Here is a 27,677-nt window from a genome sequence, read left to right on the forward strand (position 1 = left end):
TTTTCTGTTGTTTCACCTCATCTAAACTATAAGCCAGATTACAAATTAGGATTTCCCTAAGAGGAATACACGCTCAGATGCCTTTAAAGAACATTTGTGTTGATGTTCAGGACTTGGAAGGACACTGGCAGGAAGTGGCGTTCAAACTGGGAGACAAAGTATGTGCTCTCTGAAGACTTGCCTTTTTCCGTCCAGGTCCGGGCCAAAAAACAAGCTGCTAAGAACACTGTTTGTCTGCACACTGACTACAATGTCCTTTTTGGGCAGTGCCAGTTGGGATACCAGCAGCCTTTGTTGTGATTGGTCTACCACTGCTGCCTGGTGTGACCAAAGCCAATCAGCAATCAGCTGGTTACAATGCGAAACGAGCCAGATCACCCAGTTACTGAGTTTTTTAGCCAAAGTTCGTAGTCATTTGGCACCATGCACCAACCTGCATACTTAGACCCTGTGAGTTGGATGCAAAACTTGTGTTTTTATCAAAACAACACACTTAATATATAAACAAATAAACAGTAGGTGTTCATAATACAGCCAGCATATTAAAATAAATCTAATCAGGATCTAGAACAACAAACAATAGATTTTTTGGCTACTCCTGAAAAAAAAGACACTTTTTGGTGTCACATCTGTCTACTGAGCATCAGAAGAGACCTTAATAATGTCTAAACTCTGCTGAAAAATATATACATCAAATCCTCTGTAGACTAAATTATCTGACTGGATGATTTTACACTCTTAATGCATTTATATTCTGAATGCATTTTATAAATCAGTTCTGTCTGTTTTTATTTCACCAATGGGAGTTTAGAAGAAATAGTCATGACTAGGGATGCAACGATTAACCGATTTCACTATTACCCACGGTTAGGGTTGTAACGGTATGAATTTTTTACGGTATGATAATAGTCTAAAACAATACCACGGTTTGACGGTTTCGCGGTATACGGTATGTTACAAATGTTACAAAATAATAGAACAGTGAAGCAAATTTGACTTTTTCCAAATAATATATTTTCAGTTACTATAAACAACACCACTTACAATGAACAAATAAAAAAATAAGAAAATAATAAATAATGTGTCAAAGTCCAAATAAAGTCCAAATAAACATGGTGCAAATCCTCAGTAAAAAATAGATATAAATATTTACTATACTATAAATAGTTACATAACGAAACTAGATTCAATATGGAACATCCTTAGGTTTTATGTGCCAGCATGGATATGGTTGTCTGTGGATATGGATTTGGATATGGTTGTCTGCAATGCAGACAAACAGCTGCACCTTCATTTGCGTCTTTTGAAAACAGCAAGAGCAGCAGTTCGTCTTTGCTGTGTCACTGTTTTGTCATGTTTCTGTGCTGCTGTGCATGCAAAAGTACTTAGTATGAGAATTATTTCATGCAAAACTTTTTTTTGCGTTTTATTTAGCCGCGCATAAATGTATGCCTATCTCTCATTCCGTGTTGTTCAAAAAGCTCGTTTTTGGTCCACAAACAAAAGCGAAACCTATGCTTATTGGTTGTGATATAGCGAGTTTGAACCAATCTGGGCATGGAGGAGGGACAATGCATCAATGTATCGTGTCTGGTTTGTCCGGAGACACAGTGACGAGCGTTTCTTTGTCAAATCAGCGTTGTCAAATTTTGATGACGTAACCGCACTGATTCCGGAGCCTCCGGAGCCGCGAATGTTATGTGATACAGCACTGGAAAGCTGAGATTCTCTTCTTTATGCCAATCTTTGAATTGTATGAATCTGATCTAAAACCGTTGATATGCAATTGTTCATGGTATGATAATCGTGCACGTTCAAATTGTGGTAGACCGTCATACCGGTATATTGTTACAACCCTACCCACGGTTAAATTTGTCACGGTAAATAAATCGTAAAGGTTTCTCAACACTGTGTTTCTGCATGGAACAAAACTGCTGCAACTTTAAGTTATGCCAACTGTGCACTAGTTTAAAGTTTCGAGCTTGTAAACAATATGCACGCACATTCGATCGAAGACTGATTTTAACTATGGCTGAGGAGGTTTTTAACTAAGGGCCATTCACACATTTACGCGCACAAGTTCGTTATTTCCAATGGAAGCATGTGGTTTGCATGCATATTAGTGCCGTTTAACCAGGGGTTCAGCAGTATTTGACCACATTTGTTCTATTTAAAAGGGAAATACTTAAATAATATGATGCTTAGATTTACATTAGACAAAACTATTTATTTATTTATTTTTGTTTTGTCATTTATTTTCAGTGTAAAATGATTACTTATGTTTAAATGTCAAAAGCATTTTTCACTTATTTTTAAGTCCAAAGATAAATGGATTATATTGTTTGTTCTTTATTGTTATTTTTGCTGTATTAATTGGTTACTGTTAATACTTTAAAATATAAGAAGTTTTCATGGGATTTTCTAAACAAGTAGTATTTTGAAGTAAATCAATGCATAATAATCGTGATAATCGTGATTATTCCTCAGATTATAATCGTACAACCAAAATCTCTAATCGTTGCATCCCTAGCCATGACAAGGTTAATAAATCATTAGTCCTCAAGAGCCATGAAAGAGTAAATACTAAGCATTAAATTGCACTCATAAAACATAATGACCATGTGCCAGCATGCCTTGTGAGATGTTCATTTTTTGGGAATTTGGCATCTTCAGCATACAACCTCAGGGTAAAACAAAGTCTGGATTAATGATGATTTTACCTTCTCAAAGATCATCATCAGTGTCAGACATATAAAGTGCTCAAGTACAAACCCTCCTGTCCTGAAAGCACACTGATTCATTGACAAAACATGATTTACACCTGTTTTCCCACACCCTAATGACTCTTTAATGAGTTCAACACAAAGGCTGCTCTGTGCTGGCTCTGGTGCAGGCTGTTTGCATGTGTCAAGGTGTGATTATGACTTTCCAACCAAAGATTCTGGATGTTTATTTCAAATAAAGTTTAACACTGAAGCAAAATGATACAAACAAACATTTCAGTTATACAGCAGACACATAACCTCACAGAGAATGTACAGTTGAAGTCAGAATTATTTTCTCTTTTTTAAATATTTCCCAAATTATGTTTAACAGAGCAAAGACATTTTCACAAGTTTGTCTGATAATATTTTTTCTTCTGGAGAAAGTCTTATTTGTTTTATTTCGGTTTTAATAAAAAGCAGTTTTTAATTTTTTAAAAAACATTTTAGGGTCAATATTATTAGCCCCTTTAAGGTAATTTCCCCCCCCCCCCCCCCCCATAGTCTACAGAACAAACCATTGTTATACAATAACTTGCCTAATCACCCTAACCTGCCCAGTTAACCTAATTAAGGTAGTTCAGCCTTTAAATGTCACTTTAAGCTGTATAGAAGTGTCTTGAAGATATCTAATCAAATATTATTTACTGTCATCATGGCAAAGATAAAATAAATCAGTTATTAGAGATGAGTTATTAAAACTATTAAGTTTAGAAATGTGTTGAAAATAATCTGCCCTCTGTTGAAAAAATAAACAAGGGGGCTAATAATTCAGAGGGGGGGGGGGGGGGGCAATAATTCAACTGTATATATATTAAAACATCTGTTTATATTTTACAAACAACAAACCACAGATTTAAGAGATCAGTCAAATACAAGTCTGTAAACGTGTTTTATATTTTAACTGAGGAAAATAAACCATGTGTTATGTGGATGTGACATTATACAACATACTTTTTATACATCATAATTCTGTATAATAGCAAATTTTGTTAAATAAACCGTGTAACCCAAAATAAATAATACCAATACAATGAGTGAATTATCTCAGTAAAACAAATCATACTTATTTAATTTTAAATATATTTATTTTATTTTACGTTTGTGAAGAAAAAGCTTCGTTATTTATGTGTGCCATCTCTCCATTATGGATGTGACAGATGTGAAACTGGCACTTGAGTGACTTAGGTAAATCAAACTGTTTAACAGCGACAATTTTGAGCTTTTTTTTACAGTATTGTACAATACAAGCCTTCACAAACAGCTTAGAAAAGGGTTTCACTATTTAGGTGAAAACTATTTCCTTCATGGCAAGGTTGACATTTGGAACTTTTGATGTGTATTAAAATTATTAGCAGTAAATAAATAAATCACGCTTTATCTACTCACCAAAATATTCCTTTTTCATGTGTATCTCGAGCTCTTTCTCCAACTCCAAGGTGAGGGCCTCCAGGCGCCGCTCCGCCTGACTGGGGCCGTTGTCCCGAGATGGAGTGACCTGGTACGGCAGCTTGAAGCGCTGTCCCCCGGCGCCCGCCTTGCAGTAGTTAAACCCAATGTTGACTTCTGAATTCTGCTGCTGAGGCTCCTCCAGCACGGGGAACGTCTGCAGGTGGACGCGGTTGTTATGAAGGCCGTTTGGCTCGGTGAAGTCCTGCAGCAGCGCGTCCTCTGGCAAACCGGGTCCCAGCATGGGCAGCTGGAGCTCGGGATACGCGCTCATGGATCCCCTGGAGCTTCGCGAGCTCCTGGAGCTGTGGCTGGAGATGCTGGAGCGGGGACTGACCACGCAGTTAGCCGCCACCGCGGGTTGGCTGCAAATGCTGGACCGAGGGCTGGCCATGGGGATGCCGTGCACCGCGGCGCTCTCCGGGTCATGGCCCCCGGCCGGCGTGAAGCGCGAGTCGGAGTAGCTGGAGCGCGGGCTGGTGGTGCTCGACCTCGGGCTGATGTGCCGCTGGTCGTAGCCCATGCTGATTCCGCTGGTTCGGTTGCTGCTCGGTTTGCTGCCGCAGTCATAGCTGTTGAGGCTGGTTCTGGGGCTGGAGTGTTTGCTGGTGTCGCTGGCCGTGCTGGCGTAGCTCGAGCGCGGGCTGATCACGCTGGTCCCCTCGCCCTGTCCGGGAGACACCAGGCTGGAACGCGGGCTGCTGATGCTCGACCTCGGGCTCGTGTGTTTGCTCTGATCCTGCGATGAGTGCGATGAAGCCAGGCTGGAGCGAGGGCTTGTGGCCGTGTATCTGCCGTCAGGGCTGCTCATACACAGGCTGTTGCTCCTCGCGCCCGAAACGGCCACCTGTTTCCCCAAAACGAGCCCGTCATACGCGCAGCCGGTGCTATACCGGTGTCCCTGCACCTCCGCGTGCGTGTATCTCCTGAGACGGTCCGACGCGCCGCTGTAACACGGCAAGGCAACTTCGGATTTGGTGCAGTACACATCGGGATCTGGATAAACCGCTTCCCTCTGCGGAGAGCAGAAATCCAGAGGCACTGAGGCTCGGTTTCCGTTGACGGAGCGCACGGGAGCCGCGCTGTAGACTTTGTTCCCGGGCGTAGAAGAGCTGCCATTCATTCGCTTAGTTTTCTCCATATCGGGGTTCGGTTCTCCGTACATCCCATCTTGATAAACGTCATATATTGAGAGGTTTTCCATCAGTTTGCTCGCTCTGCGCCCCGGATCCTCGTCGTATTCATCCATGTCGGACCGTGAGGCGAGTTGAGGGAACGGGGGAGCGCGCGGAGCACTAGTCAACTATATGGCAAGCCGAAGGTATCGGAAATACACTATTAATCAATCGCGTTTACAATTAAAACGCCGCATTAAACGGCGCTAATACCATTTCAAACGCCGCTAAAAACGCCGTTCTGATGGCAAACGCCGCAAATAACGCGCGTAAACCTGTAAAAAACGCCGTTTTTAACGCCGTTTTAGTGTTAGTAAAAAGCGCGGCTTATGACGCGTTCCGCTTGCCACAAAACGCCGTTTAAAACGCCGTTTTAACCCCACTGAAACGCGCGTTATAAACGGCGCTTTCCTGAAGTATAATGAGCCACTCCCGCTGATTTCCACAGCCAGTAAGCTTGAGCTGCTCTCACCCAATCAACGATGAACAGAACCAGACAAGACTAATTCACCACTGATCGTGGCACTCTGAACTGATAGCAAATGCTTATTTACAAAGTACCTTTTAACATAGATAGATTCCACGTCTTTATGCTTGTTAATGTTCATTTTAGATAGATATGGCATCAGCAGAAATGTATTTTTGGAAGTGCCTTGGCAAAAGTGACCGGGCATGTTGTTGTAACCCTTATTTCTGGCTGTTTACAGACCATTCTCTCCAACGTGGGCATCGCAAATAAACGCTGGATACCAGGGTGATAATTTGTTTCTTTTATTTAATCTGGAGCATCGACATAACATTCACAAACAACATTACAACAGCATTGCATCTGCCGAATTCCTCCACTTCCTTTTTTCCCTCTCTCTCCTGCTTTCCAGTGCGCCTCTCTTAAAGGAGCCGGAGCACAACAATAACTTTCTCAACTAACACATATTAAACATTGTAACAGACATATTGAACGTAAATAGTTTAAGTAGATTCAATAACATTTTTACAGTTAAGTATTAATTAGCAAAATATAAATTAAAATAATGAATAAAATATAAAGTTACATTGACGTTACATTGACATAGCAGGTCTATGCAAACGCAAATTGACTTAATACTATTAGGGCTGGATGGGCTATTAGGGCTGGATGGGCAACATGCAGGGCTAATGCAGATTTTAGCTCCAGCCCATCAAGCTCCTGCCAGCTTTAGTGGTCTTGAATACGTTGGTTAGCTTGTTTGGGTGCGTTTGATGTGCGTTATAGCAAAACTCCACAATGCCATCCCTGACAGGCCCTGCGCCAGGGGCATTTTAATAGGGCAGACCTTATGACTGATTTTGGACCCTCCTGTTCCTTTCATTTAGGCTATTTATTCACTTATTTGTTATTACTTTGCATTGCTGCCAAAGTTACTGACTTAAGGCAGTATAATATACTTTTATAGTAATAATAATACGCACAGTTTCATTATTACATCAATGAATTAGGTACCCTGCTGAAAATACCAGCTTAAACCAGCCTAGGCTGGTTGGCTGGTTTTAGCTGGTCGACCTGGCTGGTTTTAGAGGGGTTTTGGCAATTTCCAGGCTGGTTTCCAGCCATTTCCAGCCTTGTCTTAGCTGGTCAGGCTGGGAGATGACCAGCTAAAACCACCTTGACCAGCTTAGCCAGGCTGGGTGCCCAGCCAAAACCAGCTATGTCCAGCTTAATCCAGGCTGGTCAAGCTGGTTTTAGCTGGATTTAGCTGGTCATTTTCCAGCCTGACCAGCTAAGACAAGGCTGGAAATGGCTGGAAACCAGCCTGGAAATGGCCAAAACCCCTCTAAAACCAGCCTGTTCAACCAGCTAAAACCAGCCAACCAGCCTAGGCTGGTTTAGGCTGGATTTTTCAGCAGGGTAGTGCAACGATGCTGTTTATATAAATGAGACAGATCTTTTAGCGCCAAACAAGTGCTTTACATTATTTTATTCTCCTTATTTATTTTCGTTTTATTTCAAATAACAAGTGTTAAAAGTTTTAAGTAAAGACATCAAACTATGCCCACACATGCAAGCTAACGCGGTTAGACTCTATACCGGTATAGTGAAATCAGCATAACACAAAAAAAAATACGTTTAAAAATCAAGATTTAAAATTAAATGCCATTATTTAAATTGTTTTTAAATTGTTTTTAAATTGTTTAAATGTTTATGTAAATGCTGCGTTCAGGCTGCATTACTTTAAAGTGTGCATTACCGAGCCTTATTCCAGCACTGCAGCAGAGAGCGTTGTCATGGAAATGGAGCAACGACACGACACGACACGACCCCTGACCGTCAACAGCACTTTTCTCATGCGGCAGTTTTCACTAATTTCAGGTAAGTTTAGTCGCTAAAATCATGCAAATGTTACATACAACTGTTTCCGACACCTTTCTTACTGACAATTGACATGTTTCAGTTGAATATGTATTTTATAGAGACGGTTGTGTCTTTGGAAAAAGTCCGTTAGCATCTTAGCAGAGGAAACGTTAGCATTAGGCTACTAGCTCTTGTTTATTCAAGTTTTGGCTTTTAATTACATCTTTATGTGTACATGAGAGGTTTGTCAATGTTTTATTGGAGGTAGTCTACTTTATTTATCCTAAAATATGCACTTTACTGTCAAGGAGAGCAAATTAAAACGTTAAAGTTAGTACACATGTGTTAACTTACTTTGATATTTCACAGTAATGTAAACTAATATTGATTTCAAAAAGTGCTCTGTTGTTTCAGGAGTGACAAAATTGCCCCTACAACAAAATAGAAGAGCCAAGATGAAGGGAGCTGATCACAGAGCTGGAGGAAACACAGGTAAGACTATAATTGTTAAATAGATTAATTTGCATTTTTCATAATAAATCCCTATATTATCATGCATCTGATACATGTCTTGATTGCAGTTATTTTAAGGTTTTGACATGCAAACGTAAATGAGTGGTTTTAAACAAATTTTTACTTTGCTTTTCTCAAAGCTGAATTTACAGCACCAGTGCTCCAGTCCAAAATGTAATATTGTATTTATAATTTGCTGCTGATCAAGCAATATTTCTTATTTTTATTATGTTTTGTTATTTCAGAATTCATTAATGAATAGAAAGTTTAAATTGAACATTATTTGAATCAAAAATCTTAACTCTTTTCTGATCAGTTTTATGCATCCTTGTTTAATAAGTATGCATTTCTTAAAAAATCTCACTGACTGCAGTAGAATACATGACCGTTTAAGGTCTAGGGTCTATTCAACAATAAACAATACATCCTGGAAAAAAAAGAAAATAGCTTACACAAGTATTTGCCATCACATATGTTTTTAACATTCATAATAATCAGAAATGTTTCTTAACCAGCAAATCAGCACCATTTGATAATCAACATATTAGTTCAGTCTTAAATGCTAAATCAACATCTTAGAATGATTTCTGAAGGATAAAGTGACATAAGATTTAAATAATGTTGCTGAAAATTCAGCTTTAAATTACAGCCATGAATTACATTTTAGGATTCACATTTAAAATATATATTTTTAGGTCCCTTACACTTAAACTCATTCTTAAGCCCAAACATTAATATAATTTTTTTGGTACATGCATGATGCACAACTCATATTCATTTATGTCATGTCTTTTTTCTCTTTTTCTTTTGTTTTCAACAGCATCTTAAAAGGGGCCCAATGGTTCTAGAGCCAATCAGCTTCTGAACATATTTATATGTAAGTAAAGTTTTGACTGACTGCCAGACAGTAATGAGCAAATGACAGTGTGTGTCAGAGTGGCAGTTCTTTAAAACAAAGATCTGGAAACTGATGTAGATTTCAATTCAAAATGTATTTATTTTGAAATATTCATAATGCTTTGAGATATGTTCCCTTTATGCACTAGATGTCCATGTTAAAAATTCCATGCATTAACTCTCCTCAACCAGATCACTTCTGAATTTAACTGTGGTTAAATTGCACTGCAAACACAAAAGCTCTAAAATACCAATACAATACAAATAGTGCAGAGCACAACAGAATAAGTTACGAACCTGGCTGCAATCCTGTGCCACTGTTTCAATTTTGACATGTTGATTTGTCAATTTTTTTACTGACTCTTTACAGTTGTTCTGCAAATATCCTTCAATAAGTAAATATCCATCAGAAGTAGTAAATGATATTACATTAGACTGACACTTTGACGTTTTTCATTTCTTATTTTAAATGTTTGCAAACAGATCATTGCCATTCATTTCTGTAAGATGATTTAGACATTCTTAGCTGCAAATAAATGTATACTATAAGCATTTATGTAGCACTATAAAGTAATGTGGACCCAAATTGCTTTACAATCTTATCAGAGGTTTCACTTTACATGTTATTTTAAAAACTCATGTAAGCTTAATTTGCACATAAACAGCATGCACCATTAAATATTTGTTAAGGACTGTGGTGTTTTGTGCAGATCTGTTAGTAATATATATTAATGTTAATATTAATAACCTGCAGGAAATTATCCTATTAGAATGATTTTTGAAGAGTCCTCTGACACTGGAGTAATAATGCTGACAAATCAGCTTTGACCTCACATTAATAAATTGCATGGTCACACTTTATTTTGCGGGTCCGTTTGTTGAGATTAAGTTATACTGCATTTACATGCCAACTAATTCTTATTAGATTATAAGTTGTCTGTGAGGTTAGGGTTGTGGTTAGGTTGGGTTAGTGTAAGTTGACATGTAGTTGCAAAGTTTCTTCTTGTCAGTTTAATGTCTGTTGAAGGAGCAGTATCAGCAGATATTAAGCAGACAGTCTACTAATACTCAGATGGACCATCAAAATAAAATGTTACCAAATACATTTAAAATGTATTGACATTGAAAATTATCATTTTAAACTGTAAACATATTTTAGTGTTACTTAACTGTAAATTAATTTAATCAATCAAATCAATTCAGTCTTGATGTCCAATAAAAGATAATAAAAATACAAACATTATTGTTTATAGTGACCTAGTTACTGATGATGGACAAAAATGATGATTGATGATTCTGTTATTTCAGGATAAGAAAGAAGCCTGCTACAAGAGAGACAGCGGAAGGGAGCCTCCAAGACATTTTTATTAGGATCTGCTAATCATGAGGGGGCAGACAAAAGAAACTGCATTTTCCTTCAGCTTAATATCAGGGGTCGGCACAGCGGAAGAATCTGGATATTACTCTGGCATATGTTTTACACAGCAAATGGCCTCTCAGCTGCAACCCAGCGCTGTGAAACACCCATACACTCTCGCATTCACAGGCACTTCTACACAATGTTCAAATTCACCTACACAGTATAGCGCATGTGTTTGGACTGTGGTGGAGACCCACACCAAAACAGGGAGAACATGCAAACTCCACACAGTAATGCCAACTGACCCAACCGGGACTTGAACCACCAACCTTTTTGCTGTGAGGTGACAGTCTGAGCCACTGTGCTGCCCCAGTGTAGTTCTTAATAACTTCCAGATATTTTACAGTTTGATTTTGTAATAATAATGTTTACATTTATTGTAATATGTTAATATTTATTCACAATGTAATTATTTTATATGTTATTTATATTAATGGTAAATGTTATATTAATGTTATAATATATTATAATAAATAATTATAATAATGTTAAATTATAAATAATAAAAAAAATTATAATGTTATAATGTTTTTTATAGTTTATTTTTATATATAATGATAAGTCTCAAAGTTTGTCTTTTTATTATAGACAAACTTATTGTTGTATGGGTAACACTTTTCAATAAGGTTGTATGTATTAGTTAATGTTAATGTATTTACTAACGTAACCAATGCATTTATTACAGTATTTATTCATCTTTGCTAATGTTGGTAAATGGTAAAAAAGTTGTTCATTGTTTTTTCATTTTAATTCACAATTTATAAGCTAAAGTTAACAAGCATGACTTTGGATTTTATTAATGCATTAGTAAATGCTGTACATTAATTATGCTGTACAAGTATTGGTGATACTTAGTTCATATTTAACCCTTTAACATTAACTAATGAAACTACTGTTAAGCGTAATTTTATGTAGTTTATATGCATTTTATATTTATTTTGTTATATTTGTTAACGTATGTGTTTTTGAAACAATTCACCATAATCTAAGTGTTTAACGTATGCTCGTTATGTAGTATTATGAATAAATTTTATAATGATTAAGTATTTTGTACTTGATTTAATTATTGGACAAATTAATATTAAATGCAATTGTACAGGCTAAAACAATATTTAAAAATGACCTGTGGACCGACCGTGGGCCGCCAGCTAACACTTATTTAAAACCAGCGATCCGATGGCGGACCACCGTCGGAAAAGCGGCGGCAGCCGCTGGTGGGCCGCTGGAATAAGGATGAGGAAATTGCCGGTGGACCGCGGGCGGCGCCTGCCGGTGGACCGCCGACTTTGCCGCCGGCGGGCCGCCAGTGGCCCGCTGGTCTTATGTTAGCTGGGAAGTCATCACGCTTCACGTAGCCTTACCCAACCAATATAAATGTCATTTAAAAAAATAAAAAAAACGGTAGCTATTTGTGTTACTTAGTTACATTTAAGGCATTAGCCAGAAAAATACCTAAAAAAAAGATACATCCATTTAGTTATTACCGTGAGAATTGGTTAAATTTTGTCATAGATAACACGCAGGTAACTCACCTGAGTATATAACTTTTTTTTTCATAGTTTTAAAGGTAAAAGTAAAGATTTATGTTAGGCTATAATAAGTGTGGTTTCTTTTCTTGATATTGTCCGGTTGGCATTTGTAAAAACGCCATAAACCATTATGTTTTATTTTTTGATTTTATTTATTTGCTAAGCCTATTATAATAGCTTGTTTTCAGGTTACATTTTCTTTATTTAGGGCCATGAGCTATCAAAACAATATCGATATGATAACTGTATTTTAGCTGTTAAAATAGGCCTAAAATATATTTTCGTATGTTTCATTTAAACGCAAAAGGCATTTTTAAGTGCCCTAACTTGACTGTTGCTGCATAATGGGATGTTTCTTTCACAACTGTTAATGCACTTTAGCTATGTCAAAATGAAAGCAAACATTTAAAAGGGTTCTGCGTTATGTCAATTTAAGTTTAATTTTAATAATGTTAATAATAATGAATATAATACATTTAAATATTAATTATAGTGTAGCTTACTTTGATAATGTGCAGTGTCCCACTAAACATTTTATTAGGCTACTCCAATATGGAAAAAAAACCTCATGTACAAATGACTGGCAGTTGCGTCTCTGCTAATATTAATTTAACAGCACGTTTTTTTTGCATTTTTTTTTCCTTTTAGAGCTCAAGAGAGTTGTATTCAAAGAATTAGTTTACCAAATCATGTAATGAATTAGGCTGCTAGTCTTTATGTTAACTAGTACAGTTTTCTCCCGTTTGAGTTGAGTGCGCCTCTGCTGCTGCGTGTGTGCACCTGACATGACGCGGGTACCAGATCTCTCCAAATTCTATCTGAAGAGGCAAGGTCTTACTTTATAGTATAGTCTAGGTTATTTAGTAAAAAATGTGTCTGTGACATGGGTCTGTATATGTGCAGTGGAGCCTGCAGTACGCACTGTACCCAACATGAGGGAGCAAATTAATGCTGGTTTTTATTTATTTATTTATTTTTATTTATTTATTCATTTATTTATTTATTACATAATTTAAACTGATAACTGATTAAACGGTGTGTGATATATTCAAAGCAAGAAAGAATGACAACAAATAAAGGTGTGCGTTAGTGTGTTTTAAAGCGTTTTTCCGCAAAAATTACCATTCAGATTACTATTGCTTAATACAAGGTTCAAAATGAGTAAATGCTCTTTAAAACAGAAAAACTTAATTTAGACATTTGAGTCTAAATCTAATGAGACAAATATGATCCCCTGCACGGAGTGGAGACAGTCTCATTATTAGCACATGAGCCATGGAAATTGTCTCGTTTCATCAGACAGATTAGATCCAGCTGCTGCGCAGTAATCTCGCATGGAATTTAATTTTACAGACTGGCTTAAATAAGCAGACATCTCCATTCTCACAAGGAGTTTGAGTTATTTCACCTTTCAACTGAGTATGGTAATGTGGGCATGTTCAGTGCTGTTGCGAATACGAACTTGTAAACGCCTGTCCTGCGCATAAATTATTTGATTAAATTAATTAAATTGTAATTGACCGGTACAACATGGAAAACAGTTTAATACAGGCTTCTCTGATACTGAATATTTCACTTTAATGTTATAACATTAATATAATATTAATGTTATTTAGGCTTGAATAATACATTTTTTTTATTAATTTTTATTTATTTTATTTATTTTGACAACCGAATTAGTGATTCGGCATTGTTGAAGCATATAGCGGATTTGAAGCATCTCAAATGTTATTCGTTCTTATATTTTCTCTAGAAAATAACTGAACATCAAAATTATTGAAACAAAGAGAAAAACTATACGAAATTTTTCTTTTAATATTTTTTTTCTAAGAAAAATATATATTTTTGTTTGAGCTTGTCCACTCAGCTGTGCGGGAGGATGATTTTCAGTCAGTGGAAAGTGAGGATTTAATTAGCCTAATGCTTCACCAAATGTATTGTCTCACAATCTTTTGACATATATTTGCAATTTTAAAGATTATGTTTTGAGAGTCTGATTTTTCCTTGGTGCTGATGTGTTTTATTACATTTAGATTTCAATGAAATACTAAAATTAAAAAGGAAACGAATTATGTCATAACGAAAAAATATTGTCTTTGACAGTAAGCATCTGTGTCTTGACATTATTGGGAAAGGAGCGGGCGGTGCTGGATTTAGCGTACAAAAATAGTGTTATTCCATGCGTTCAAAATAATTACAAACATCAATGTCATCTAAAGTCTTAAAATAATCAAATGTTGTAATAATATATTAAATAATGCCCAACATCTGCGTTTAGGCTGTTTAAACTGTTTCTGTCTTTTAAAACAGCAAGTTCTGCGAAAAAATCGTGCTCTCCCGTTTGCGAAGTGAAAGTGAGGTGCAGCGTATGTATGAGTATGAGTTAGCAGCTACTGAACCACCTGCTAACTCATACACATAGACTGTATTAACAAAAATATCACAATTTAAGGTAATAACATCATAAAATATGTTGATATATATTCCTAATTGTTATATGCAATAGAATTCTGGTCAGTAAAAAAGAGTGTCAGTATATATTGACACTCTCTTTATATCACATTTCTAACATAATAGTTTTAATAACTATTTTAATACTAGATATTTTTAATATATCAGTTTAAAGTGCACTTTAAAAACTTAACTATAGGTTAATTATAGGGTAAAGTTATGGTAGGATTAATTAAGTCATTTTATAGTGATTTGTTACAATAAAAAAAAAACTCAAGGAGGCTATTATTGACCCTAAAATGTTTTTTAACCATGATTTCGTTGTATTGTCGTTTATTTAAAATATTTTAGCAGCCAGTTATTTTAAAGAGAAATAAAAAAAATTACAGTCATTGTAGCAGACTAAGACAACAATCTGATTATGAGCCCCGCCTTTACTCTTGAGGGTGAGCTCACGCAGTTTGCACTAAACACCTGTGTCTTTTAAAAAAGGTTTTCTTGCTGTTTATGCTCTTCAGGATCGTTGAATTTTTGCTGTTTTTTTGTGTTCCATTTTGATGCTCTTTGATGTAGGACAAAAAGGCAAATTTCTAAAACAAGTGGTTATTGTAGCTCGTTAGATCGTGAAGACATAATAATAATAATAATAATAATAATAATAATAATAATAATAATAACTTTAATTTAGATGAATGCACATTCAATTAAATTAATTAATTATTTTCACTATTTTATTTTATCTAAATGTAAACAAGAAGACAGATATATGCGTTTCATATACATTGTTATATTTTACAATAAATGACCAGGCTAAATACTTATGATTCTTAACTTTTGTGTTTTGTGTGATTTTTAAAAAAAAAGTATGGTTATAAATTAAATATTTAACGTGTTAATCTGTATTTAATTTTACCAAATGATTAAATAATCAAGCAGTTTTTACAATTTTTAAATAAAACATTTAGAATTGTTTTGTAATCTTTAATTAATGCATTGGATACAAAACTGCTATTTAAATTTAAACGTTTGACTGGAGCGTCGTTAATCTTAATTTTTAATTATTAAATAAAATTTAGCCACAGGTAATTTTGCAAATAAATTAATAAATAGGCGTCACGGTGGCGCAGCACAATTCGGACAGCTAGATGGTCGCTGGTCGACAGATCAGAATTGGGTCAGTTGGCATTTCTGTGTGGAGATGCATGTTTTTTTTTTCGTGTTGGCGTGGGTTTCCGGATGCTCCGTTTTCCCCCACAAGACATCCCACACAGAAAGAACGTTCATTCATTCATTCATTCATATTCTTGTCGGCTTAGTCTCTTTATTAACCCGTGGTCGCCACAGCGGAATGAACCGCCAACTTATCCAGCACGTTTTTACGCAGCGGATGCCCTTCCAGCCGCAACCCTGGGAAACATCCACAAACACTCATTCTCACACATTCATACACTACGGACAATTTAGCCTACTCAATTCACATGTACCGCATGTGGACTGTGGGGGACACCGGAGCACACAGAGGAAACCCACGCGAACGCAGGGAGAACATGCAAACTGCCTATGGTTCATGATGGTGTTTTTACATTTGCAAAGCGGACAACTGCACACTTATCATAACCTAACATAAATCTTTATTTTTACCTTTAAAATTATAAAAAAGGTATATAGTCTAGAGTTGCGTGTTATCCATGCCAAAATTTAACCAATTCTCTCGGTAATAACTGTGAATTTAGGTAGCTATCTTTTTAAGGTATTTTTCTGTCTACACTAATGCTTTAAAATTTAACTAATTAGCACAAATAGCTACTATTTTTTTTTAAATGACATTATTGTAACATTTAACTTTTTCTCATTTATATTGGTTGGGTACGGCTACGTGAACACTTTTTTCAGTGTACGTGAAGCGTGATGATTTTGCTGATTTCACTATTTATTTATCGGTATAGAATAGTCTAACCGTGGTAAGCTTGCATGCATAGTTTGACGTCTTTACCTAAAACTGTACACATTTATTATTTGAAATAAAACGGAAATAAATAAGGAGAATAAAATAATGTAACGTTTCCCAGAGATGAGTTGCGGCTAGAAGGGCATGCGCATCCGCTGCGTAAAAACTTGCTGGATAAGTTGGCGGTTCATTCCGCTGTGGCGACCTCGGATTAATAAAGGGACTAAGCCGACAAGAAAATGGATAAATGAAAATAATGTAAAGCCCTTGGCACTGAAAGATCTGTCGCATTTATATAAACGGTATTGTTGTACTACCTTCATTGATAAAGCCAGTAATAATGAAACTGTGCGTATTATTACTACAATAAAAGTACCTATATATTATACTGCCTTAAGCTAGTAACTTGGGCAGCAATGCAAAGTAATAACAAATAAGTGAATAAATAGCCTAAATGAAAGGAACAGGAGGGTCCAAAATCAGTCATAAGGTCTGCCCTATTAAAATGCCCCTGGCGCAGGGCCTGTCAGGGATGGCATTGTGGAGTTTTGCTATAACGCACATCAAACGCACCCAAACAAGCTAACCAACGTATTCAAGACCACTAAAGCTGGCAGGAGCTTGATGGGCTGGAGCTAAAATCTGCATTAGCCCTCCAACTGATGTTGCCCATCCAGCCCTAATAGTATTAAGTCAATTTGCGTTTGCATAGACCTGCTATGTCAATGTAACGTCAATGTAACTTTATATTTTATTCATTATTTTAATTTATATTTTGCTAATTAATACTTAACTGTAAAAATGTTATTGAATCTACTTAAACTATTTACGTTCAATATGTCTGTTACAATGTTTAATATGTGTTAGTTGAGAAAGTTATTGTTGTGCTCCGGCTCCTTTAAGAGAGGCGCACTGGAAAGCAGGAGAGAGAGGGAAAAAAGGAAGTGGAGGAATTCGGCAGATGCAATGCTGTTGTAATGTTGTTTGTGAATGTTATCGATGCTCCAGATTAAATAAAAGAAACGAATTATCACCCTGGTATCCAGCGTTTATTTGCGATGCCCACGTTGGAGAGAATGGTCTGTAAACAGCCAGAAATAAGGGTTACAACAACATGCCCGGTCACTTTTGCCAAGGCACTTCCAAAAATACATTTCTGCTGATGCCATATCTATCTAAAATGAACATTAACAAGCATAAAGACGTGGAATCTATCTATGTTAAAAGGTACTTTGTAAATAAGCATTTGCTATCAGTTCAGAGTGCCACGATCAGTGGTGAATTAGTCTTGTCTGGTTCTGTTCATCGTTGATTGGGTGAGAGCAGCTCAAGCTTACTGGCTGTGGAAATCAGCGGGAGTGGCTCATTATACTTCAGGAAAGCGCCGTTTATAACGCGCGTTTCAGTGGGGTTAAAACGGCGTTTTAAACGGCGTTTTGTGGCAAGCGGAACGCGTCATAAGCCGCGCTTTTTACTAACACTAAAACGGCGTTAAAAACGGCGTTTTTTACAGGTTTACGCGCGTTATTTGCGGCGTTTGCCATCAGAACGGCGTTTTTAGCGGCGTTTGAAATGGTATTAGCGCCGTTTAATGCGGCGTTTTAATTGTAAACGCGATTGATTAATAGTGTATTTCCGATACCTTCGGCTTGCCATACAACTACAGCACAAACTGCATTTTTACACGGAAAAACGCCGCCTCAGGCGAGCCATCGTAGCCTGTTCGCGATTACTTAGTCCTTCGCAGTCATTTCGTCACGATTCATGATCCCCGCCTGTCGATTTGTGGCGATACAGCCGTCGTGACAAAGTTTCCACACAAGAGACCGTTTGTCAATTTCAGTTTTTGTAAAGTTGAAAGGTCTTTACAGTCAATGGCGCGCTGCGCGGAGGAATTTTCTCGCTTTGATTTTCCGTGATTGCCCTCGAGAACTCATTTGCAGCAATTTTAAAGAACGTAAAATTCCCCTCTGATGATATCACGACGATTGAAACGTTTGCTGAGTGTGTGAATTGACGACGACGCATTTAGCCAACATTACATTCGGCCCTAGTTTGTGCGAGAGGAATGCGCGGAGGGAGACCGTGTGTGCTGCGGCGCTCTGGAATGTGGTTAATGCCGGAGCGAAACAATGATAGAGAGCAACTCAGCAAGGGGGAGCAGAGTCCTGAAAAAAAGTCCTTTGGAGAGCCTATGTGTGTCCACTTTCATCCAGCGGGCCAGATTAAAGATTTAACCACACAGACCAGCCCACAGAAAATAATTAAAAACTCAACTGAACATCTCTAAACTTTAAACAAGCAGTGAGTGTGTGCATTTGAGCTGCTTAATATAAATGAATATTAAGGAAACTATCTTAAAAGTCTTTATATTTGTGGTTCATTAAACATCTACCTATGATGTGTTGCGCAGGTAACTCCAAAACAACAGCACATCTATCTACCATGCACTGGATGTTAGCACTGAATCTGGGGGAAGGGCAGATCCCAAACATTTCATTCATGTGCGAAAGCTATTGTCACCAACTTGCATATATTCTTTCAACACAAAATACAGTGGCTTGTATTTCGACACTCAAGCCACGCATAAATGTCAGTGAGCACACTTTCAAAGCAAGCAGCGCTATTTATTGTAAATAGAGCTCAAACTCATGTTTTCAAGTGAACTGTTTGACAAAATGATGTGTGTTTGGTTTGGACTGATCAAACAATAGATGTAGTGTTGAAAATGAAGACAGTTTTTCTTGTATACTGAAACATGCTGATGAGTTACACCTGAACAACTGTGAACTTAAGAACAGCCTGTTGATATTTTGTCTACACCTTGAAATTCATACGCTGAATAAATCCTCCCAATGTAATAAATCTGTGGGATAACACTTTCAGTGTGTGTGTGTGTGTGTGTGTGTGTGTGTGTGTTTGAATGTGTTTTTGTGACACATCAGGACATCATGACGTGTATTACACAGGTATAACAGCAGAAGGTGAATTATGAGGACATCTAGGACATTATAGGGACAAAAATTTCAGAAATTCAAATGTACAGTATCTTGTGAGGGATGGGTTTAGGTATATAAATAGAAAATACAGTTTGCACAGTATAAAAACAATGGGAACCTATAATGTGTCCCCACAAATTCACAAAAACAAATGTGTGCGTGTGTCTATGAGTGAAAAAACACTTTCAGTTCCAAGAGTACAGGTTTAATTTCTATGCATTTACATTAATAAGCATGCATGAGTTTCTTTGAATGATACAATTTAAAAATATATTAATATTTTATTTGGTGCACTTTTTCTATTACTAGTCAGATATAAGCATTGATAAGGACTGGTATTGCAGACATCAATATTTTCTTGATTTACCTGAAGCTCAAGATGCTTTTTGAATCTCAAGTGTACTGTTAAAGTCAGCATGAACTGGAAGTTGTAGACTTTAATTTCATTTTGATGAAGTATTTGATCTGAAATTGAATATTTAACAGGGGGCAAAGAAACATCTTTCACTCACAGCGAACTGAAGGTGGAGACGCAAGTATATTTCGCTCAATCAGTCAAACTGATGTCAGAGGAAGACTGCCATTTCAGAGCGGAAGCAGAGATTTTGATTAAAGATTACCAAAGCAACATTTTTAGTAAATTAACCTGCACAGATTAATTGTTCACTTTAGGACTAACAGTGTGTGCATTGTGTATAAACCAGGGGTCGGCAACCCAAAATGTTGAAAGAGCCATATTGGACAAAAACAAACAAAAAACAAATATGTCTGGAGCCGCAAAAAAATGTAAAGCCTTATATAAGCCTTATAATGAAGGAAACACATGCTGTATGTATCTATAGTAGCTATATTAGCCTACTATAAAAATGACTAAGTTGGCTACAAATACATAATGAGCCTTCATGATTAAATAGCCACTGAAATCAGGTGGTTGGTTTTTATTTCGTTGTCATTTAAACACTTCAGCACAGCCTCTGGTCTTTCAGTGATATTAATTTGATCATTTCTTCTTGCGGCCCATCAGAGTTCACATACCTGCATAAAAGCGCATTGAATATCGGTCACATCACAGGCAATTGAGTATGCTGGCACTGAATTAATGTCCTTGGTTTGCTGATTGGTGATGTTACCTGCCATTTTAATAGCCCTTTCCTTCACTGTCTTAGCGGAGAGAGGTATTTTAAATTTTTTTGTATTATCTTGGTTTTGTTTTTGAAGTCTGCAATTACTGTAGGTGTTCTAATATGTTGATGAATGACTCTTTCATGTAGATTTAGATTTAAGATAAGTCTTTCGTGTCTCCAGAATGTGTCTGTAAAGTTTCAGTTCAAAACACCCATCAGATTATTTATTACAGCTTTCAAAAGTTTATAGTTTTCAGCTCTGAGCATCTTGCAGCTTTTTTTGTTGCCTGTGCCTTGAATGCTTGTTGCTGTGAGGCGAACGTGCAACCCACTGCGCCACCACGTCTCCCTGAAATCTCTGTTTACTATAAATATAATAAATATAAATGTTTAAGAAGTTTTTTGATGTTATATTAGTTAACAATACATACAGAAGTCAACATTTGAAGCGGATCAAAACCTTTCAATAAAGTTGTCATAAAACTATTACAGCTGAACAGCCGTTTTTGTCTTGGGGACAATTTTGAAAAACTTTTTTGATCCACATCAAACTGTATATAGCAAATAGTATAGTGCATTATCATGATAAAAAAATTAAGCAGCAAGAACAATTTTCTTCAGTTTTTAAAAAAATATTTGCTGGTGAAATAGATTATGATCAATAATTGAGTCTTGAAAGAGCAGTAAATCATCATACTATAATGATTTCTGAAGGATCGTGTGACACTGCAGTCTGAAGTAATGATGATGAAAATTCAGCTTTAAAAAATAATTATATATACAGTTTAGGTCAGAATTATTCGCCCCCCTTTGATTTTTATATATATATATATATATATATATATATATATATATATATATATATATATATATATATATATATATATATATATTTCCCAAATGATGTTTAACAAAACAAGGACATTTTCACAGTATGTCTGATAATATGTTTTCTTCTGGAGAAAGTCTTATTTGTTTTATTTCAGCTAGAATAAAAGCAGTTTTTAATTTTTTAAACACCATTTTAAGGACAATATTAGTAGCCCCTTTAAGCTATATAATTTTTCAATAGTCTACCGAACAAACCATTGTTATACAATAACTTGCCTAATTACCCTAACCTGCCTAGTTAACCTAATTAACCTAGTTAAGCCTTTAAATTAAGTTTATTCATAAACTAATTTCGAGAGGACCACGTGCTTATGATTTATCACGGCCGGTCTCGTATTAGCTAATCACTATCTTCCAATCATATGAGCCCTAAGCTACTATAAATAACCACAGTTTTCAGTTCATTTTATCTTCGTTTGGAAGAAACCCGCCTTCCTCCCCAATGCTCCTCCTTTACAGTGCTCACAGTGGTTAGCACTGTGAGCCCCACAGCAAGAACACTGCTGGTCCTGGTTCGCCAGGCCGGTAGGCGTTTCTGTGAGGAGTTTGTATATTCTCCCCGTGTCCGCGTGGGTTTTCCCCAGGTTCTCCGGTTTCCTCCCACCATCCAAAGATAACCAACATGCATAACAAACAAGCACCTGTCTAAGCCCTTTTCTCATGTGTTGCCTTAGCTACCGCAGCCAGGGAGTTCTGAGATCCACCGAGCTCAGGCTCCCCTCTCGCTCTGCCAACCGGAGGAAGCCCCGGGCTCGAGGACCCCTTGAGCTCTTGTCTCTCTCCCGGGACAGCATGCCAAACAAGCTTTTGATAGATCATCAGCTAAGTGTAAACTCTTGAAATGTCACTTTAAGCTGTATAGAAGTGTCTTGAAAAATATCTAGTCAAATATTATTTACTGTCATCATGGCAAAGATAAAATAAATCAGTTACAAACTCCTAATCCACTCGGTGGTCCTTTAAGGTAATCAAAAATCACTGCTTGCATGGTAGACTCTTAAGAAGAGTATTATCTTAACCATATTAAAATCGGAGTACTGGTGTCCATGTAAATGTACTCAGAAAGTGCCTAGATGAAGTGGCTAGCTGTCAAAGACAGCCCATTCCTCTGCCTTTCAGCATGTGCCCTCGAATGTTTCATTAAGTTTGACGTGTTTCCCCATTAAACACAACTTTTGTAAAGCGTATGCTTCTCATTGTTTTGTCAGAATCCTTGTGAAATACAGCCATACTTAAGAACGAATAGTTTAAGCAAATTTGATGAACGCGATCATGGTTGATGAATCTGAAGGGAGTCACTCCGGCTGCCCTATCCTGTGTGCGTTGTGTGTGTGTCTGTGTGTGTGTGCGCACGCGCTTCATTGCAACAAACCTGCCTAAACGTTGTTGTCCGTAGCCACAAAATCAAAAAGTTACGAATTGCTGTGAGATTGCGCTGCACTCTCAGCTCACATCATTCAAAAGAAAAGGTCCACATTGTCCCCCGGTAGTGTCAACAGACTGGACTGTCTAAGCAACTGGCTGAATGTAAAGGAGGACTGAGCAAAATTGTTTCTACTTCATAATTAATGTTCTCAACTCACAGCCATACAACTTTTCAATGAGTGCAAATGTTTGTATTCAAAACTTTATTGTTATTATAATTTTCCATTTTTCATATCTGCAATGCCTGTATTTTGGCATGTTTTGCAGTCCACTTAGAATCCAACTTGGAAATCATTTTTTTTTCTCCTTTATTGGTATTGATTGTTTTGAAATTCAAATGTCATTAACATGCCTGTGTTTTAATTACTGTAATAAATATGTCTGTCAAGCCAGGATCTTGATGGTTTATTGTGGGTTTGTTGTTAACGTGAAGAAATCTGTGTTACAAGTTAAACAAAAATTCTAATAAACAATTATATTTTGAATTTAAATAGTTTTTGTTATGTGTTTAAATTAATTTGACATTTGAACAGCCAAAATTACAAGTTTCAGTCTTTTAAATGTGATTAATCGCGATTAAATTTAAAGAAATAGTGTGATTAATTAGTTTTTTTTTAATTGATTGACAGAACTAATTCATTTACATCACATATATAGCAAATAAAGTTGATTTACCAGTCAGGCATCACATATATTGTGTTTTTGCACTATAAGCAAATAATAAAATTAGCAGAAAACAACAAGACATGATGCTGTTATTTAAGAAGCATATTAAAGCATATTTTCCCAGCTTATTTGAAATATAAAATCCCTCTTATAAACATAAATGTTTTTAAAACTAACAAATCTGGTAAGTATAAACCTCACAGCACTAAAACCATGCATTTTACTGTCCTACAACCGGAAGGCAGGAGAGAAGCACAGCTACGAATGCAACCACCACGAAAACATCTAAAATTAGTTTCCTAATTGACGACCGGCTGCGCTTTTTCCCGTGACCTCTGGCTTGAAACCATTGCACAACATCTTCCAGGTCATACAGTTTAGGCTCGTATCCCAGCTCCTCCTGAGCCTTACGCATACTGAAATAGTGCGTGACGCCAGTCTTGTAGACCTCTGTACGGGTCAGCAGCGGCTGGAAGTTATAAATCCGACCCACCACGAAATGAACCATCTCCGTTAGGAACGCAAAGAAGTATATCATTGATATAGGCAGTCGGAGAGTGGGGAACGAATATCCCAAACCCTCCACCAAAGGTCTGAAAAACTCAAAATTATTCACAGGCCTTCCGTCAGAAATAAAATAAGCCTGTCCGGCAGCACGGCACTGTTGTTTTTCGGTTAACGCATCAGCAGCTAACAGATGCGCGGAGACTAGATTATCAACATGAACAAACTCCACAAGACTATCAGGATCGCCGTACACAAATCTGAAAATCCCGTTCTCAATATAACTAACAATCCTAGGAAGGTGTCTTTGCTCTCCAGGCCCATATATTCCAGCAGGACGCAGTGCACAAGTTCTGAGGACACCTGTGCTGTTACTTAGCGCCAAATTGTTGGCTTTTAATACCTGCATTTCTGCAATGGACTTAGTTCTGGAGTAGTGATCGGGATGCAGGTGCAAAGGCAAATAAGGGAGGCTTTCATCTCCGTTCTTAATCTCCTGACCTCCGAATACTACGTTAAATGTGCTCGTGTAGATCAGTCGTGGGACGCTGTGTGCCACGCAGGCCCGCAGGATGTTCTCTGTACCCTTTACGTTCACTTCTTCGATGAGTTTGCGATTGAGCTGTTCCCGTCCTGACATCCCATAGGAGGCGATGTGGAACACGCAGTGAGAGCCGCGAACCGCTTTTTCTACCTGTGCGTAATCCCGGATATCTGCTCGCATGAATATCAGACCCTCGGGGAGATCTTGGATTGGGGGACTCACGTCAAACAGGACAACTTTAGAGGAGGTTTTGAGGAGAGCGCAGGCGAGGCTGGAAGAGAAACACATTTGCGCACGCAAATTTAAAATCAAATCTTCCACATACATATTTGCCAACTAACAAAGTAAAATGTTACTTTTAAAATATTACATAGATGATATTCTTGTAATAGTATACTTAGTAAACACAACTGAAGTCAGAATTATTAGCCCCCTTTGATTTTTCTTTTTATTTATTTATTTTTTTTTATATTTCCCAAACGATGTTTAACAGATTCAGGAAATTTTCACAGTATGTCTGATAGTATTTTTTCTTCTAGATAAAGTCTTATTTGTTTTATTTCAGCTAGAATAAAAGCAGTTTTTATTTTTTTCAAACAAAATTTTAAGGTCAAAATTATTAGCCCCTTTAAGCCATTTTTGTGATGGTCTACAGATCCCTCATTATACAATAACTTGCCTAATTACCCTAACCTGCCTAGTTAACCTAATTTACCTAGTTAAGCCTTTAAATGTCACTTTAATCTGTATAGAAGTGTCTTGAAGAATATCTAGTCTAATATTATTTACTGTCATCATGGCAAAGATAAAATAAATCAGTTATTAGAGATGAGTTATTAAAAGTATTATGATTAGAAATGTGCTGAAAAAAATCTCTGCGTTAAAAAGAAACTGGGGGAAAAATAAACAGCGGGGCTAATAATTTCGACTTGTATATGCTCAATATTTAAAAACAAATGTACATTTTCTGAAATCATCGTTTTTGTGAATGTACTGTATTGTGTGAATCTATTTTGGACTGAACTGTGTACCTATCTCTCAGAAAAGATACATGTTGAAATTTGTTTATATACTTTTGACATTTTTTTTATTACAATTTTTAAGTTTGCATTCAGTACATTGTTAATCTTTTTATTATAATGGGCAAGCTTTTTTATTCACAAGAGTATATAGTTAGAAAAGACTCCAATACTGGCTGCTTTAGTTGACTATAAGTCATATATTTTATCTTAAGTTTTAATACTTTTTCTTTAGTTCTTTTATCTTTTAAAAGTCGAATATGGCTTTCAAAGTATAACCTTATACACTACCTGACAAAAGTCTTGTTGTCAGTCCCAGTTGTAAGAGTAACAAATAATAACTTGACTTCTAGTTGATCATTTGGAGAAGTGTGAGACAGTGGATTTTTCAGCTGAATCATCTGTTGATCTGCATCCCAATCATCACCAATACTGCAGAAGACCTACTGGAACCAGCATAGAGTCAAAATTCTCATTGAAATCAGTCAAGTTTGATGAAGGAGAAATCATGGTTTGGGGTTACATTCAGTATGGGGGCGTGAGAGAGATTTGCAGAGTGGATGATCAACATCAACAGCCTGAGGTATCAAGACATTTGTGCTGCCCATTACATTACAAACCACAGGAGAGGGACAATTCTCCAGCAGGATAGCGCTCCTTCTCATACTTCAGCCTCCATTTTAAAGCTCCTGAAAGCAAAGAAGGTCAAGCTGCTCCAGGATTGGCCAGCCCAGTCACCAGACATGAACATTATTGAGCATGTCTGGGGTAAGATGAAGGAGGAGGCGTTGAAGATGAATCCAAGGAATCTTGATGAACTCTGGGAGTCCTGCTGAACGCTTTCTTTGGCATTCCAGATGACTTTATTAATCAGTGATTTGAGTCATGTCAGAGATGTATGGACGCAGTCCTCCAAGCTCATGATGGAGCCAGACACAATATTCATTCTGTCTCCACTGCAGCAGGACTTTATATTCTATACTGGACATTATTTCTGTTCAGTGATGAGACTTTAGTCTAAGTAGAGTCAGACCTTACTGTCCTAATGAAATAATTCATAATCAAGGCATGATCATGTTTTATTGTGCTCAAATAGGCATAATATAGAGGCATTTGCCTTTCATATAAGCCACTTCTGATACCAAATGATCAACTAGAAATCAACTTATTATTTGCTGCTCAAAAACTTGGATAGGCGACAAGACTTTTTTCAGGTAGTGTATAAAAATTGTCCCTCTGGATCTTAATTTATATATATATATATATATATATATATATATATATATATATATATATATATATATATTACTGTTTTTGTTCTTTAAAATGTAATACACACAATGTAACACTATTGATGTATTTTATTTCTAATGTTCTAAGTTTCAAAGTTGATGCAATATTTTACTGTTTTATGATCTAAAAAGGTGAAAGTCCAGGGATACAAGTAGTTTACTGCAGCGTTTTGGCTCCATCTAGTGGATTGAGCACATTCTATTACTGATATTGGGGTGATTTGAGGGAAAATTGGAGAAAAGTCTTCATAGATTGATGAAAAGATCTCCTAAAATCTCACCGGAATCCAAAATAGCCTCCTCCGCCGGTTATGAGGAAGCTGTTGTCTTTTCTATCGACTTCCATTGTATGAAGATGAACTGCAAAAATGAAGGAAAAAGGACATAAAGATGATTTTGTTATAAGACACAGAGGATGTTTTATTTATTGTCATGTAGGTTTTGTAAATGGGTGTGCTTTCAAACAATGAAAACAGTACAGAGAATAATCACTTTCTTCGCTGACTGAAGTCAAAGTGTCTACCGAGAAGTACAGGATCAGTGTGCGCGCATAACATAACCAGGATTTATTAAATACATAACATAATGTATGCAGTGTCGTCTATTAAACGTTTAATCTAAATTATACTGATATAAATAAATACATACCTCTACAACCGACAGCAAGGCGTGTGTAAACGTCCACTTCCTAGGAAACGCGTGAATGGGCGGGAGGACAAAAGCTGCTGATTTGATTGGGT

The 27,677-nt window shown here is 36.8% G+C and overlaps 2 protein-coding genes and 1 long non-coding RNA gene across 6 annotated transcripts in view; 1 reads left to right on the forward strand and 2 right to left on the reverse strand.

The window, feature by feature from the left end:
- Nucleotides 1-18,323, reverse strand: part of wtip (WT1 interacting protein) — a 73,567-nt gene extending 55,244 nt beyond the window's left edge. Inside the window, exons 1-2 of one of the 2 annotated variants that reach the window (XM_087292351.1) lie at nucleotides 18,132-18,323; nucleotides 4,152-5,514 (exon numbers count right to left, since the gene is read on the reverse strand). In XM_087292351.1, the coding sequence (XP_087148477.1) occupies nucleotides 4,152-5,460 (1,309 nt within the window). In that variant the 5' untranslated portion in view covers nucleotides 5,461-5,514; nucleotides 18,132-18,323. 2 annotated transcript variants of the gene reach the window in all.
- On the forward strand, nucleotides 7,649-11,038 carry LOC147839628 (uncharacterized). The gene is made up of 4 exons (XR_015514647.1): nucleotides 7,649-7,733; nucleotides 8,130-8,207; nucleotides 9,049-9,105; nucleotides 10,434-11,038. It is a non-coding gene; the product is annotated as an uncharacterized LOC147839628 (long non-coding RNA).
- A 4,777-nt stretch (nucleotides 18,324-23,100) lies between the features above and the next one.
- Nucleotides 23,101-27,642, reverse strand: sdr42e1 (short chain dehydrogenase/reductase family 42E, member 1). Of its 3 annotated transcripts, none has more exons than XM_087292350.1 (4): nucleotides 27,586-27,642; nucleotides 26,995-27,297; nucleotides 25,937-26,809; nucleotides 23,101-24,897 (listed from the first exon to the last, which is right to left on the reverse strand). In XM_087292350.1, exons 3-4 carry the CDS (start codon nucleotides 26,044-26,046, stop codon nucleotides 23,799-23,801), a joined length of 1,209 nt encoding a protein of 402 aa, XP_087148476.1. In that variant the 5' UTR covers nucleotides 26,047-26,809; nucleotides 26,995-27,297; nucleotides 27,586-27,642; the 3' UTR covers nucleotides 23,101-23,798.
- Nucleotides 27,643-27,677: the final 35 nt, after the last annotated feature.

This window comes from Danio rerio, chromosome 18 (assembly GCF_052040795.2).
Source record: "Danio rerio strain M-AB ecotype USA chromosome 18, GRCz13ab, whole genome shotgun sequence".
NCBI lineage: Eukaryota > Metazoa > Chordata > Actinopteri > Cypriniformes > Danionidae > Danio > Danio rerio.

Bases quoted from the DNA above. Each gene is read 5' to 3' on its own strand.
- sdr42e1 (XM_087292350.1), bottom strand. From the start codon at position 26,046: ATGATTCAGCTGAAAAATCCACTGTCTCACACTTCTCCAAATGATCAA. The intron at 24,898-25,936 runs GTAGTGTATAAG...TTTCTCTTCCAG, and splicing joins GACAACAAGACTTTTGTCAG to CCTCGCCTGCGCTCTCCTCA.